Genomic DNA, 15541 nt, shown 5'->3' with positions numbered 1-15541 from the left:
AGCCTTTGAGAGGGATCTGTCCTCAGAGCAGTTTCCTGGCTTCTCCATCAGTCACTTTGCTCAAAGTCTGTCTCCCATGGCTCCTGAGAAAGACGGTGCCTGCCGGTCCTATGAACGGTGTCCCTGAGGGAGACAAGTATGAAGCCCCCTTCTGGCCTCCAGTAACTACAGAAAGCCAAGGAATTTTTTTAGTGGAAAAGCTGATTTGGGTGGCTGGGTCGGGGTATGGTTCCTTATTACAGAAAGTGTCCCCCGCAGAGACGTGCTCTTCCACATCAGTCCTGTCATTGGAAGAGGAGAGTGGGTCCTGTGGAGCGTACACATCTTCCATGGAAAGGCTCTGGGATCGGAGTGCTAACTAAAGCAGAGGGGGGATGAAGACGAGAGTGGGTGTGCAAACAGGGCCTTTAGCTGGGGAGAGGGCAGGGCACAGCTGGCCTCCTGCCCGCATCCACCATGCACCCAGACAGCCGTGGAGACTTCCTGGGATAGCGGGGACCCCGTGACTGCGAGATGCTCTGGACTGTGGAGCCATTTATTCATTATTTAAGGAAATAAATTTGGGGGCACCCAGATGACTCAGTCATTAAGCATCTGCCTTCGGCTCAGGTCATGATCCCAGGGTCTTGTGGTCAAACCCCACATCAGGCTCTCTGCTTGGCAGGAAGCCTGCTTCTCTCTCTCCCACTCCGCCTGGTTGTGTTCCCTTTCTCACTGTCTCTCTCTGTCAAATAAATAAATAAAACCTTTTTTAAAAACTAAAAAATAAATAAATAAATCTGTATTAAGTTTCTGCGGGATGGGATGCTGTGCTGGGTGAAGGGGCGCTGTGATGTTCTTAGGAGACTCACAGGAGCCCTGCCCTCCTGGATCAGATAACCAGATTTCCAATTTTCCTCTGTCGCTGACCAGCTGGGTGGTGGGAACAATGGACTCATTGGTCCTTCTGAGTTCCTGATTCCAAGTGGAAGACACTCCCAGCCCCCAGGCTTACTACTGGAATGCACTGGGAGACTGGCCCTCCCCAGCGGCTGCCTGTGTTTCTTGATGTGGTGGAACCAGGCTTACAGCAGAGAACCAAACGCGGCGGTCCCTGTGCTCCCAGAGCTCAGACCCTGGTGCGTGCGCATTCTGCCTCTTGCTGGCCAGCTCAGTGACTGGGAATTCCTGCCCCTGTAGGGAGGACCCATCTGGGAAAGGCTGTGGGCCCTAGAGTCCCCTTTGCCTCCCTCTCTGAACCTTGGAACTTCCAGCCCCAGAGTGGAGTTCAGGGTCACAGTCCAGGGGAAAGAGGCTGGAGCCAATCTACGTCCAACACAGCTGGGCCAGTGGTATCGGCAGCCGGGGTGGGGGAGGGTTGTTGGAGGGGACCTTTTATTGAGTTTATTTTTCCCCTTTCTCAGAGCCTGTAAGAATATGGCTTGGGGCACCGGTGTGGCTCAGTCGTTAAGCATCTGCCTTTGGCTCAGGTCATGATCCCAGAGTCCTGGGATCAAACCCAGCATTGGGCTCCCTGCTCAGTGGGGAGCCTGCTTCTCCCTCTGCCACTCCCCCTTCTTGTGTTCCCTCTTTCACTGTCTCTGTCAAAAAAAAAAAAAAAAAAAAATCTTAAAAAGAAAAAAGAAAATATCTTGTAGCGCTGCCTACCAAATTTGGTTCATCTGTACCTTTCAGGACTTTAGAAGAAGATTGCAGATTTGGGGTGCAAAGGATGAATACCATGTTCTGTAACTTACAGAGCAGCAGCTGCTGCCATTTATGGGCGCTGTCTATGCCCGAGGCCTAGAGCCAGTCACCGTGCCCGTGCTGTCCCAAGCCTCCCTACTACCACTGTTGGCGGTCTGGGTTTCCTGATGATCACACCAGTTGTATCTGTATTATGGGGGCAAGGATGGAAAACTGGCACCTGAGCCTGAACTTAGGAGACTTTTAGGGAGGGTATTCCCAACCTGTTTTCAGTCAGGGCCTTCTTCAAAACCTGGGCTCTCTCTGGCCACAGAATTCTCTGCTTTCATTAAATATTCTCAGCTCACATTAAATATTCTAAGCTCACATTAAATATTTGCCCCTTCTGGTGGCCACTTCTTTGCCCTCATAGGAAGGAAGAATCTGTGGAAGAAAGAACTAACAGCCAAAAGGTCTGCATTCAGCTTGGTCCTGCCCGGGAACTCATGGGCCTGTCCTTCTACCCCTGGGTACCGGGGAAAGCTTCCCCTTGGGCTTCTGCTACCTCTACTGCCCAGCCCTTCCCAGTCACCTCCGAAGCTGTTGGGCCCACCCAGAGGGCCAGGTGAGACTGGGAAGCCTCTGGAGTGGTTCTTTATCCCTTAACGTTAGCACCCTACAGAGTAGGACAGAGGGCTTCTGAGGGGTGTGGGATAGCCATGGGGGTCTCATTTCCTAACCCGATTTTGTTCTCGTTCTCAGATGACAAGGTGGGGGGGCTTTAAAATAGGAGAGTGGCCCTTCTTGGGGAATAGTAGCTTTGCCTGTTTTTAAAAGCATGCAGTTTAGGGTGTCAGGGTGCTTCAGTCCCTTACGCGTTTGAATCTTGATCTCAGCTCAGGTCTTGATCTCAGGGTCGTGAGTTCAAGCCCTCCTTTGGGCTCCATGCTAGGTGTGAAGCCTATTTTTAAAAATATTTTTAGGGGCACCTGGGTGGCTCGGTTGTTGAGGGTCTGCCTTTGGCTCAAGTCGTGATCCTGGGATCCTGCCCCACGTGGGGCTCCCTACTAGGCGGGGAGCCCGCTGCTCCAAACTCTACCCTCCCCTGCTTGTCTGCACTCTCTCTGTCAAATAAATAAAATCTTTTAAAAAAAAAAAAAAAGAGAGAGAGAGAAGAACTGCATTTCTTTAGGTAGGAAGGGGGTCCAGCTGTTTAAAACCTGGTTCTCCTTAGCCAAGAACTGACCTCAGATTGGAACCTAGGTCTAGCTCCTAATTGAGTCTGTAGACAGGCATCCTTTTTTTTTTTTTTTTTTTTTTTTTTAAATCTTATTTATTTGACACAGAGAGAGAGATCACAAGTAGGCAGAGAGGCAGGCAGAGGGGAAGGGGGAAGCAGAGAGCCTGATGGAGAGCTGGAGCCCAATGCAGGCAGGGCTCAATACCAGGATCATGACCCGAGCCAAAGGCAGAGGCTTATCCCATTGAGCCATCCAGCATCTTGCTGGACCTGAAGGACTGACTGGGGCGGGACGGGGGGTTCACAGGAAGCAGTGTGTAAAGCCACCTGCTTAGTCATGGATGAGCAGCCCTATGCCTGGATATCACAGATGGCGCCCCACTGACGTTTTACAGAATTCTACTCTGCACGTGCACTGTTTCATATTGGAATTTTTCTAAAGGGCGTCGAAATGTTGATGATTGTTGGAGGTAGGTAACATCTTCTTGGGGGTTCATTATAACATTTCTCTCTTTTTGTTATATTTAAAATTTTCCAAAATAAAACATTCTTTCAGCTATTAAAAATACTGTGTCTCTTGGCCCTCATTCAGAAAAGTCAGGAATTCTGTTTGCCCAGCTTGAGGCTTGTTTGCTAGGACCCTGGGTGGAAGAAGAAAAGCCAGGCTTTGGAGGAGTCAGTTCATAGAGACAGAAAATAGAATGGTGGTTACCAGGGGAGGGGGGAGCAGGGACAGTGAGTTACTGTTTCATGGGGATACAGTTTCAGTTTTGCAAGATGAAAGGCGTTCTGGTGATTGGTTGCACAACAGTGTGAATGTCCGGAAGACTGCTGAACTGTGATGGTTAAAATGGTAAATTTTATGTTATGTGCATTTTAACACAACAAGCAAAAATGCTATTAAAAAAAAAAGGATGGGACGCCTGGGTGGTTCATTCAGTTAAGCCACTGCCTTCCGCTTAGGTCATGATCCCAGAGTCCTGGGATCAAGTCCCATGTCGGGCTCCTTGCTCAGCAGGGAGCCTGCTTCTCTCTCTGCCTCTGCCTTCTTGTGCCCGCTCTCTCTCTTTGACAAATAAATAAAACAAAATCTTTTTTTAAAAAGGGGGGGGGCATGAAAAGCTGGCCTGTGAGGGTCCCTTTGGAGGCTTGCTGAATTGACAGCTGTCTTGCCTCTGTGGTTGATTAGGCCACTTGGCTAGACTCACTGTGGTCAGCACGGTAATTGTGTGACCTGCGTGGACTGGCTGCGGCCTTCCAGGTTGTGCACCAGCCCCCGGAGAAGCGGGAGGAACCGTCAGCCAGGTGTGCAGAGGGCTCTCAACAGCATTCTTCACAGGTTCCGCTGCGCTGAGGGCTCACGTGCTTCTCTGCCTGAGCTCCAGACCCAGGGTGAGTGCTTGGGGAATTTTAGGATTTAAAAAAAAAAGAAGTCTTTAAAAGTATGTCGATAAGGTTCCCCCTGCTCAAATTTGGGTGGTGTGACCATCCAAAAAGAAAAATGTAGATGGGGCGTCTGGGTGGCTCAGTCATCAGGCATCTGCCTTCAGCTTGGGTCATGATCCCAGAGTCCTGGGATTGAGCTTGGGCCTGTATCAGGCTACCTCTCGCACTCCCCGTGCCTGTTTTCCCTCTCTCTGTCCAATAAATAAACAGATAAAATCTTTTTTTTTTTTTTAAAAGAAAGAAAGTAAAATGTAGATAGAGTGATAGAATTGTTAAAAATTCTTTTTCGGGGGTATTGGGGTGGCTCAGTCCTTAAGCTTCTGCCTTCTGCTCAGGTCATGATCCCAGGCTTCCTTCCCCGGGGAGATGTGCTTCTCCCTCTCCTACTCTCCCTGCTTGTGTTTCCTCTCTCGCTCACTCTCTGTCAAATAAATAAAATCTTTTGTTAAAAAATACTTTTTCAACTCCAATGTAATTATTTGTTCAGGAAAGACTCATTTGTGAATGCCAAAGCATTGAATTAGGTTGTTGGAGGACAGGATATTCACGGAGTCTGATGGTGCCACCTCACAGATTCCTTACTAATTTCACAGGAAAATGGTACCTTTAAAATGGAGAGATCTGGTGTCCCCACCACCTTAACCAAGTGATCTAATGTGGCATCGCTATTGCTGGGACAAACTGACATGATGTAACTCCTGATGGGATCCGGTAAGAAGTGACAGAACATGGCCTCTGTAGTTTCCTTACCCAACCTGTTGGGTGCTGAGGAGACAGTCCAGAATATGGGGCGTAATTTTTCTTTTTTCTTTCTTTTTTTTTAAGTAAGCTCTAGGCCCGACGCGGAGCTTGAACTCAACCCTGGGGTCAAGACTTGCGTGCTCCACCACTGAGCCAGGCAGGCATCCCCAGAACGTGGACATTTGAGAAGAAAATGGGTGCAGATTCACCCAGAGTCAGTGCCATGAAGAGCAAAGCATGGAACTAAACAGATGTAACAGGCACCATGTGTGAGCCTTGTCGAATCTGGATCCAGAAAAACAAAAAGTTCCAAAAGGCATTTTGGGGACTGTTGGGGGAAAGTCAGATGTGGATCGAGTATGAGAAAATGCTGTTGCAGAGGCACCTGGCTACTCAGCCAGGAGCCTGCAACTCTCGGTGGAGGATGGTGCGTTTCAGCTCCCTGTTGGGTGTGGGGCCTACTTCAAAAAAAAAAAAAAAAAAAGAGAGAGAAAGGAAAGAAAATGTTACTGCATTAATGCTGATGTTTGTAGGGTTGGTAATAACGTTATGATTATGTAGGAAAATGACGTCAGGCATGGATGCTGTCCAGGGGTGGCATGTCACGTCTGCAGCTTGGCTAGAAATGGTCCCTCCCGCAAAACCAGTGTGTGTATACACACACACACACACACACACACACCCCTCAAATGTGACTCAGAGTCAGCACTTGGTAAATCTGGCTAAAGGGCCATTTGTGTTCATTGTTAACATCATTTCATCTTTCCTGTGGATTTGAACGTTTTCCAAATACAACGCACGTTGAAGGAGTCATAGTCTGTGAGTGTGTGGCTCTGATCTGACTTGGAAAGACTCAGACGTTTGTCCCTCACACATCCCGTGGGACCTGCCTGAAGAGTTCCAGGCATTTGGTGTCAATGCATTTTGTCGATAAGGAGCAAGCGGCTGAGTGGCCGCACTCGGTGGCCGAGGCACCCGGGACAAAGGGCTGGCGCGCTCTTGCGCTCTCGTCGTGGGAGGAGGGGAGGCAGTGTCCGCCAGGCACGTGCGGCACCAGGAAACTCATAAAATCTTTTCTGGCCACGAACTGTCTCCTGTTGGGGAGTAGCTGCTCAGCTGGGGTCTGCCGGCCAGCCGCGAAGAGCAGGAACTACGAGGTCACTGCTAGATGTGCAGCGAAGTTCTCTGAGCTTTTGCTCTGACAAATGTCAGGTCCAGAGCAAACTCACTGAGGATTCAGACCCCGCTCTGCCTGGCCCTGGCCTGCAGCAGCTTCTCCCGCTTGGGTAGCAGGTGAATTCAGATGCCTTAGTAATCCATGGCCCCTTCCACTGAAGGGTAATCCTTTAGGGCCTGGTGATGAGGGAAAAGGCAGAGCTCTGAAAGGTTTGAAAAGCTCTGAGGGCAGGCAGGAAACTAATCTCATTGAGCACAGCTGCCGGTCAGAGCAGATTGCTGGGCGAGGGTCTTAGCACCACCCCCAGGTTGATACACGCTTTTGCTGGGGCTATGACCTTCACGGTGCCACCCTCTGCTCTGGGGAAGAAATGAGTCCCTGTATCCCCTGAGTGACTGTGAACAGAGTTGGCTTAGTTCAGCACAAGGTTCAGGGAAAACATCACAATTTTGCAAAAATATTTTCTCTTTCTTTTTAAATTGCACAAAGATAGGCTCATTGGAGAAAAAAATTAGGGGATGCAGGTAATCTGAGAGAATCAGAGGACAATTAAGATGGCCTAAAATTCAGCTATTAAGAGAGTACCATTCATCCTTTCAACGAATATTCATGGGGCAGTTACTACCAGGCAGTGTGCTGGGACCTGGGGGCAAACTGCAGATGGGTCACACGAGATTCTTGTCCTCAAGGGCTTCAACCTATTTAATGACCTATTGGTTAGGTGCTAGTCATTAATATTACTAGTTGATACTAAGTAGTCTGAGCATGAGAAGTGCCTTGATGACATCCGGTGGCCTCGGAACCGGAGAACGCATGATAGGGTGAGTGAGGGGTGAGTACTCCCAGCTGGAGGAAGGGTCCCCTGCTTAGGGAGGGTGTAGGGGGCTGTAGGGGGCTGGCAAGGCCTCGTCAGCCAGGCCCCACCCCAGGATTTCCAGCCATACAAGCGGCTCTTGCCCCTTGGGCAGCATTGACCTTGCTGTTCCTGCTTGAGTTGCCCTTGTGTGCAGGACAGGGGAAGGTGTGCGCCCTGAAGGTGGCACCCCGCCAGGCTTGGGTCCTGACGTTAGAGCTCCGGAAGGAGAAGGTCTGGGCTTGTGGTCAGCTGTGGAGGGGCCACTCTGCCGTCTCTGCTCCTGCCCGGCAGAAACCAGGCTTTGTGTCACACTGTCTTTGCCTGCGTAGTGGCCTCCTTACGGCTCTCTGAGAAGACAGAGATGCTTGCTTCCCAGAGGCCGTGTTTCATTTCTCAGGGACATTTTTTGAGGTCTGCCTGAGATGTGCATTATATCTGCTGTAAGGCAGCCTGAAGTGATTCCTCGCTTCTCTCTCCTGAGAAGGGTGGAAATCTGATGGGAACTGGGTCACGAGGAGCTCACTGTGGTGCACAGGTGTGTAGATGGTTTGTCGTGCTTTTAATCGGCGCACACAGACGCGTGCTTTCTGAGCTCAGCAGGCTGCCCCGTCTCTCCTGACACTCACTCAGCTGTTCTGTCTGCAGTCAGCTTGGGCTCAGAGGCCACAGGCGACCACGCTGAGGCCAGGCTCGGGAGTCACTGTGTTGTGAGGGTCAGGTGGGACGGGGACTGTGGTCAGGGAAGGCTTCCAAGGGGCAGGGATGTGGGTGAAGGACAGGGAGAGAGGTTGGCAGAGCGAAGAGGGGAAGGGGAAGAGTGCCCCAGGCAGGGGGCTGTGTAGATGAAGGCTGGTGGGCCACCGGGGTTGGGGGTGGGGGGTGCTTCAGAGAAGGGCACGGACGGAGCCACAGCCAGGTGTGTGTGGTTTCTGCAGGGCCGGATGGGTTAAGGCTGGGAGGCCCGTGGCGGCCCCACCTGCAGAGCCTCCCACCGTGCAGGCCGCCCCTGGAGCTCCCAGCCCCTGCAGAGTGCCAGGATTGCTGTGTAAACACCTCGGTTCCCTTGACCCTGGAATGGGGTCGCTGAGGCTCGTGTTTAATGTGTGTTTGTGTCTAGCCCCATGCAGCTCTGTTTCATGCCGTTTGTTTCCAGGACCTTCCGGTATTTATTCATGGTTCCTTCGGTTCCTTCAGTACCTTCTGAGCTGTGTGACGTGCCTGTGTGGGGGTGTTTCACATCTTTTTGCCGCTGCCATTTGATAGGAATATATCGCAGTTATCTGTTCCTGCCAAACAGATCGTGCCCACACTCGGCGATCTACACAGCAGTGATGTGGGTTGCATGCCTGGCGTTTCCTCTGCCAGTTTCATCCGTGCTCATTCATCCAGCCCCGGAGGGACGCGGCTGGAAGGGCTCATTTGTGTGTCTGAGAGGTGGTACTGGCTGTTGCCTGGGTACCTCTGTTCTCCTCGTGGTCTCCCCACCTCCAGCAGGCTAGACCTGCACTCCCAGCATGGCACTCCAAGGGAGGAAGGAGGAAGTCCATAATGTCACACCCACACCCATTTTCTCTAAGATATAATTGACATTTAACGTTGTATTAGTCTAGTATATGTGCCGCTGAAGCGAGCACATCGTTGTATTATTACACAGTTATTATTACACAGTTTCACGCGTGTAAAAACCAGTTGATCTATGTATGTATTGTGCAGTGATCCCCAAAGTAAGTTTAGTTAACATCTGTCACCTCACATACAGTTTTTTTTCTAGTGATGAGAATTTTTTTAAAAAAGATTTTACTTATTTGAGAGAGAGAACATGTGCGAGAGAGCACAAGCCCCGGGAGCAGCAGAGGGAGAGGGGAAAGCAGGCCTTCCCACCGAGCAGGGAGCCTGATGCGGGGCTCCGTCCCAGGACCCTGAGATCATGATCTGACCTGAAGGCAGAGGCTTACCTGACTGAGCCACCCAGGTGCCCCTGGAAGTTTTTGCCTTTGGAACACCTTCACAAGTTTCCCCCACCCCTGCCTCTGGTAATCACCAGTCTCTTCTTTGTGTTTATGGTCTAGCTGTTTGAGATTCCACATATAAGTGAGATCATACATTATTTGTCTTTCTCTTCCTGGTTTCTTTCACTTAGCGTAATACCCTCAAGGTTTATCCGTGTTGTTGCAAATGGCAGGATTTCCTTCTTCATAAGGCTGAATATTATTCTGTTGTATATAAAGACCAAATCTTTACCTGCTCATCTGTCAGTGGACACTTGGGTCATTTCCCTGTCATGGCTATTGTAGTCCGTGCTGCAGTGAAGGTGGGGGTATGGATAACTTCAAGATAATGTTCCCTTTTTGCCTTTCCTCCCTTTCTTGTCTTCTCCCACATTCCCCACCTACCCGTCTTTCCTAGGCTCACCTCCGAAGCAAACCGTTTCTGAGGGAATCCAAGCTAAAAACCTGTTGACAGGGCTTAAACCCAGGGCTGAGGGGATGGGGAGCCATTGTTGGGCTTTTCTACATGGGGGGGGGGGGGCAGGGTCAGATTTGTAAGGTCATTCTGACTCTGGCTGTCTGACCCCTGACCTGAGATTGAACTAGTGAGGGCCAGACGGGATTGGAGAGAGGGCTCCGTTATTTCCCAGGCCCTCGCTACTGTCGCTAATGGCCACTGAGCACCTCCTGTGTTCCACGTGCTGGCCTGAACATGTGGTGTGCACATCCTCATTGTCCCTGACAAGCTTTAGGAGGTTTAGTTTCCATTTTACAGAGGAGGCAGCTGAGGCACGGAAAGGGTGAGACACCTGGGCACGATCACGCAGCTGGAAGTGATGGCTTGGGGAGCCAAGTCCTAGTGTCAGATCCAGAATCTGTGTTCTTGGTCCCTTGGCAGTAGGTAGCTTTCTGTCCTCTCTGCCTGCACTGTCCAGGCACTTGAAGGTGGGTCTTTACCTCTTGGGGCAGGCAAGTGCCGTCTTCCAGTAACCTCTGCTTCTCTCGCAGGTAAGTTTGAGGATAGGGAAGACCACGTCCCCAAGCTGGAGCAGATAAACAGTACAAGGGTCCTGAGTGGCCAGAACTTCACCCTCACCAAGAAGGAGCTGCTCAACACGGAGCTGCTGCTCCTGGAGGCCTTCAGTTGGAACCTCTGCCTGCCCACACCTGCCCATTTTCTGGACTACTACCTCCTGGCCTCCGTCAGCCAGAAGGATCAACACTGCCACAGCTGGCCTGCCACCTGCCCCCACAAGACCAAAGAGTGCCTCAAGGAGTACGCCCACTATTTCCTAGAGGTCACCCTGCAAGGTGAGGCCCGACGGCCGGACCTGTTCCCCTTTCCCAACCACACAGAGGCATGTCCACGCACGGAGTCCTTACTGAGGAGAGCCCATCCACCCAGAACTCTCCTACTTCACAGGGGTCCACAAGGGGTGGGCAGTGGGTCTTCCAGCATTACTGATACTGTGTAACGATAAATAGCAGCTTGGATACCGGCGGCTGGCACCCTACTGATGTACTGATCACCTGCTAATTTTTCTTATGATCATTAGGTCTTAGGTCATTCCAGAAGAGCTGTCATTGTACAGGTAGGGTGGGGGAGGGGTAAGTTTTAGTAATAATGTTTAACAATAAAGTTACCCTGTTTGGGGACATTATTTGAATTGACTCGTCCCACTGTCTTAAAATCCAAGTATCTTGGTATCTTAAAATACCAGGTCAGAAATACTGTTGATACAACCACCCCCGATAACCCGCCCCAAACCAAAATGGTTCCGAGTAACAAGATCAACAATTAGGATATCAAGCATTAGTGGAGCATATACTGTGAACCAGGCCACTTATTTTAGTGCTTTGGGTTATATGATGTCATTGGAATTTCCCAGTGACTCCGCATGAAAATCACTCTGTTATTCTTGTTTTACAAATCTGTTTCCTCCACGGGTGCTCAAGAGGTGAAGTAACTTACCCAAGGTCATTGCTAAGACTTGAATTGAAGGAGTCTGGCTCTGTGCCGGCTCCTGTCACCGTAATGCCACCTGCTTGACTCTGACTTTAACAGGCCGATGCCGAAGTCGTCAGAAATGATAAGCAGTATAAGAACGAGGACACACTCATCCCCAGTGTCCTTCGTGAAAATCCTGGGCCTCTGAGGAGTTGGCCTTTGCACATGAGAAGGGCCGGCTTCCCCGTGGTGCCAGACATGTTAGTAGGACACTAAGATTCATTTCACGCCGTATCCGTGTACCAAAACAGCTCATGGATTCCTTACATACGTGTAGTTTTGATTGGCCAGTCATAGGTCCGTCGAGCTGAGGGGGGAGAAGGTTCCTCACCTTTAGTTCTGAGTATCAGATGCTTATGGCTGTTCACTCATTCAGCAGGTTTTTATTGAGGCCCTGGGAGCCCAGAGCGAGGTTCTGTGGTGCTGACGGCCATGGTTCTCTTTCAGATCATATTTTCTACAAATTCCCGCCCTCTGTGGTTGCTGCGGCCTGCGTTGGGGCTGCCAGGATCTGCCTTCAGCTTTCTCCCTACTGGACCAGAGACCTACAGAGGATCTCAAATTACACCCTAGAACATCTCAGCACGTGCATTGAAATCCTCCTGGTGTAAGTTCCACCCCCTGATCTTTCCGTGTTTCTGGAACTTCCAGGCACTTGCCCTTGAGACCCATGTTACACAGTTTCTCAGAGTCAGAGGACTGTGGTGGCTCCCCTAGGCAGTGTCTCCCGTAAAGTGAGCCATGGTGACAACTGATAGAATTGAGGTTTGCAGAGGTGAACCTTCCTGTTTTGGGTAGCTCTGGGTTTGCAATGTTAAGGTCAAGGGGTGGGGGAAAAGAGAAACTGTGTGTGCATACCCTTCTGAGTGTCTGGGCTGTGTGCTCTGAGCCCCGGTACATCAGTCAGCCTTATGGATGGTTACACTGAATGATTACACTCGTGATAAGCTACTTTCCTTAGACGTGGCCACAAAGCTGACCTCTTAGCCAGCTAAGCTCAGAGGGGCTTAACATAAGAGGCCTCAGTGGGAATACTGGGGAGGACATACTGGGTGTATCAGAGAAGGTGCGTAAGGGCAGCATAGATCCATCGCTATGAAACTGGTATTGAAGGAGGAAGCATTCAGTGGTGACCTCAGGGAGGAGACAGAGAGAACTGAGAAGTCCCCTGAGCTGCACCCCTTTCCTCTTTCGCCCAACAGGTGGCAGCATTTGCTAGATGCTGGCCCCACTCACCAAGGGGCCAGGCCCCCTCCCCCACCCAGAGCTGCCTCCCAGCCTCCTGGTGAAGGAAGCTTTGCTGGTAGCTGGCTGCCTTTGTGTTGTTCTTCCAAGCCGTCCACCCTGCTCCCTGGACCTTGTTTTAAAATCTGTGTTTATCGAAGGTGCTCAGAGCCAGAGCATATCTTCTGGTCTGAATGCAGATAGGTGCCCCCAGATTTGCAGCCACCAGCCCTGCCTCTTCACCGTGGTGGTGGCTTCTGGGATGCCCAGCTTCTCAGATCCGAGGCCTCCCTGTGCTCCAGTCTTAACCTGAGTCTCTGTTAGATTAATGGAATTGTTATTTCAAGAAGCTTTATGGGAAGCTTTTTTTAAAGATGGAAATAAACCTGTTGATCCCCTTTTCAGAAGGTGAAACGTAGGCCCCAAGGGTGGCTGGCTTGAGATCTGTTCCGGGGTGCCTCGAAGGCAGAGGTTTTTCTCATCAGCTGCCGGGCTATCCCTCCTGGAGCTTGCGCTCAGCAAGGGGCCGGATGGTAACCCGGAATTTATCATCTAGGGGGTTGACTGCTGAGATGGGCCAGTGTAGTAGCTTAGAGGACAGCGAGGCTAGTCTCCAGGGGCCAGAAGGGGTTTCTGTAGGAAGCAGATCCGGGCTTGGTCTGAGGTCTGAGTTTTGTCAGAGAAGAGCGGTGACGGCCCTGCGGGCAGTGAGCATGGGCTGGGCGCGGCCGTGGGGTCATAGCAAGCACACAGATCTCGAATTCCACTTAGGGGCTCACTCAGGGGTCTGCTGCTATGGCTTTTGACCTCAGGTCTCACCCAGGTCCTCTCCTTTCAGAGCTTATGACAACGTCTTCAAGGACGCTGTCGCAGTCAAGAGCCAGGCCTTGGCAGTGGTGCCCAGCACAGCCCCTGCCCCCACCCAAGTGCTGTTCCAGCCGCCCGCCTACCCCAGCCTCAGCCAGCCAGCGACGCCGGGCCTGGCCTCGTTCCAGACCCCCGTGCAGGACCTCTGCTTGGCCTATCGGGACTCGCTGCAGGCCCACCGCTCCGGGAGTCTGCTCTCTGGGGGATCCGGCTCATCCCTCCACACCCTGTACCCCACCCTCCAGCCCCTGGATGTGTGCCCTGTGTCCCTCCCCGCGCCCCTCCGCGTGCAGATGGCCATCACAGCCGAGCCCAGGCACTGCCTCACCACCAGCTACGGAAGCAGCTACTTCAGCGGAAGCCACGCGTTCCCCACAGGCTGTTTCGACAGATAGGGCACCTTTGGTCCCCACAGGGAGGCCTTGGAAACTCACCTGGGCAGAGGAAGAGGACACGGTTCAGGGGAGCTCGGCTGAGTGAGGCAACGGGGAAGCCGTCCCCACAGAGCCTCGCTGACTTCGAACACAGAGGGTTCATGTTCTTTTTAATGAAAGCCAACAAAAGAGCAAAATAGTCAATGCCATCCCTCCCCCGAGTGAATTCCTCTGGAAAACGTCTTCCACATGTGCAGCTGGGGTGCAGGGGGACGGCTCAGCCACAGTCCTCTGGAGGAGGGACCCGGTGGAGTGAGAAAGACCTGGTAAGAGGCCAGGAGACTGGACACCGGTCAGTCCACGAGCATGTCTGGTGTCTGGCATCAAAGACTTTATTCCTTGCCGGCATCGGTGACACTGAACAAGGAGGGACTGCCTGACGTGTTCTCAGGACCCCCGGCAGATGCCGAATTTGGTGCTCTTTCCCTGGCTCCGTACAGAGGAGCCTGCGTGTGTTTTTGCCTGAGCGTCTGCCTTCTAAGGCACGGTGGGTGGTTGTCTTGCTTTTGTTGTTAAATCTAAAACCTTATTTGGCTTTTTAGATATTTCACCCGCTGCTGCTTCCCGAAGTGACTTAGCTTTCTGTTCAGTAAGATATCTTGTTTACATACTGTATCAGGGATTTTATGATACTTGAAAATTCCTTAGGAGAAGAAAAAGGTAGATTGCCACACTGCCTGTCGCATGCAAGCTGTAGGTTCGAACCCAGCTTGTAACAGCAGAAAATGCGTTTTCAGAAGCTTGTGGTTGGGGAAAGCCAGTTTCCAGGCTCTCACTTCCAGAAGATTCCACGTCTTGGATGCTGTGTTCACCTGTAGAACTTCAACAACCACCCAGAGGAAAAAAGTGATTGAAGGGTAGACAAGGGTTTACCACTAACAACCCCCACCTCCCTCCACCATGGGCTTAATGGTGCACGAGGTTAAACCCAGCCGTGGCTTTGAGTTTGGCTAATAGGGAAGGATAAAAATGTGGAATATTTGCTTCATGCCAGCTGACTTGGGGAGTGGGCTCGTGCATGGGTATATGTCACAACCACTGAAAGGCAAGCGATTGGTTGGATCGAAAGCCAGTATTTGGGTCCCTGCCGCAATTGGGCTCTCAGGAAGACTCCTGTAACCATGTGCAATATGTTTCTATTCTGACTCATGGCTTGTGCTCATTGTTTTGTTTGTTTGTGTTTTTGCTTTTTTTTGGTTGGTTTGGGGTCAGGGGGACACAGTGTTCACCCATCAGAACTGGGAGGTGCAAAGAACCACAGAAGCAGTTTTTGTTTGTTTGTTTGTTTGAAGAAGAACCCATCTCGGTTTTCTTGGCTTACGAGCCAGTCCAGGAGACTGGCTCAGGGCCTGCCAGGGAGGCAGCTACATGCTGCTGAGTTGGATCCGAAGGTGATTTCCAGAGCGAGTGGAAGCTTCCACGTAGGAGCAGAATAAGAAGAGGTGACATGGATAAGGGCGCTGCTGCCCCTTTGTCACTCGAGTGTGGGATAACTACACGTTCGTTTGTTGCTTTTCTCTTTTTCGTTTGCCAACCTCCTTCTATTTATGTGAAACTGGTTTGGATTCCAAGTTAATATGTCCATCTGTTCTGGGACTGGGGCTTGTGAGGGGCCCCCCAGTAGAGCTCCCAGCCAGCCCAGCAGCAGAAGAAGGCATCCTGCAATAAACATGTCACCTGCTCTTGGTCTCTGTTCTCTTCCTGCCCTTGTCCTCTCCGCCAGCCCCGGGGCATGTCTTCCCTCCTGCTGGGAAGTTGAGGCTGGGGGGGGTCAGGGGGATGGGGTAGGTGTGGGCAACATGAGACTGGCCGCCGTGGAGCTGGGTGCTGCCCCCCTGAGTTGGAGCTGGGCTTCCTTGGGGATACCCGTGGCAGAAGTTAAGGTTGGACACCCC

The 15541-nt window shown here is 51.4% G+C and overlaps 1 protein-coding gene across 4 annotated transcripts in view; it reads left to right on the top strand.

Moving 5' to 3' along the window:
- Window positions 1-15327, top strand: part of CCNJL (cyclin J like) — a 55422-nt gene extending 40095 nt beyond the window's left edge. For all 4 annotated transcript variants that reach the window (XM_059174204.1, XM_059174207.1, XM_059174203.1 and 1 more), the window contains 3 exons: window positions 10122-10424; window positions 11569-11728; window positions 13184-15327. In XM_059174204.1, coding sequence (XP_059030187.1) covers window positions 10122-10424; window positions 11569-11728; window positions 13184-13607 — 887 coding nt within the window. In that variant the 3' untranslated portion in view covers window positions 13608-15327. The remainder of the gene's footprint in view (window positions 1-10121; window positions 10425-11568; window positions 11729-13183) is intronic.
- The last annotated feature ends 214 nt before the right edge of the window (window positions 15328-15541 follow it).

The sequence above is a fragment of the Mustela lutreola genome, chromosome 5 (assembly GCF_030435805.1).
Source record: "Mustela lutreola isolate mMusLut2 chromosome 5, mMusLut2.pri, whole genome shotgun sequence".
Taxonomy (NCBI): Eukaryota; Metazoa; Chordata; class Mammalia; order Carnivora; family Mustelidae; genus Mustela; species Mustela lutreola.
The sequence above is the reverse complement of the archived record's forward strand: the minus strand, read 5'-3'. Positions and strand labels throughout refer to the sequence as shown.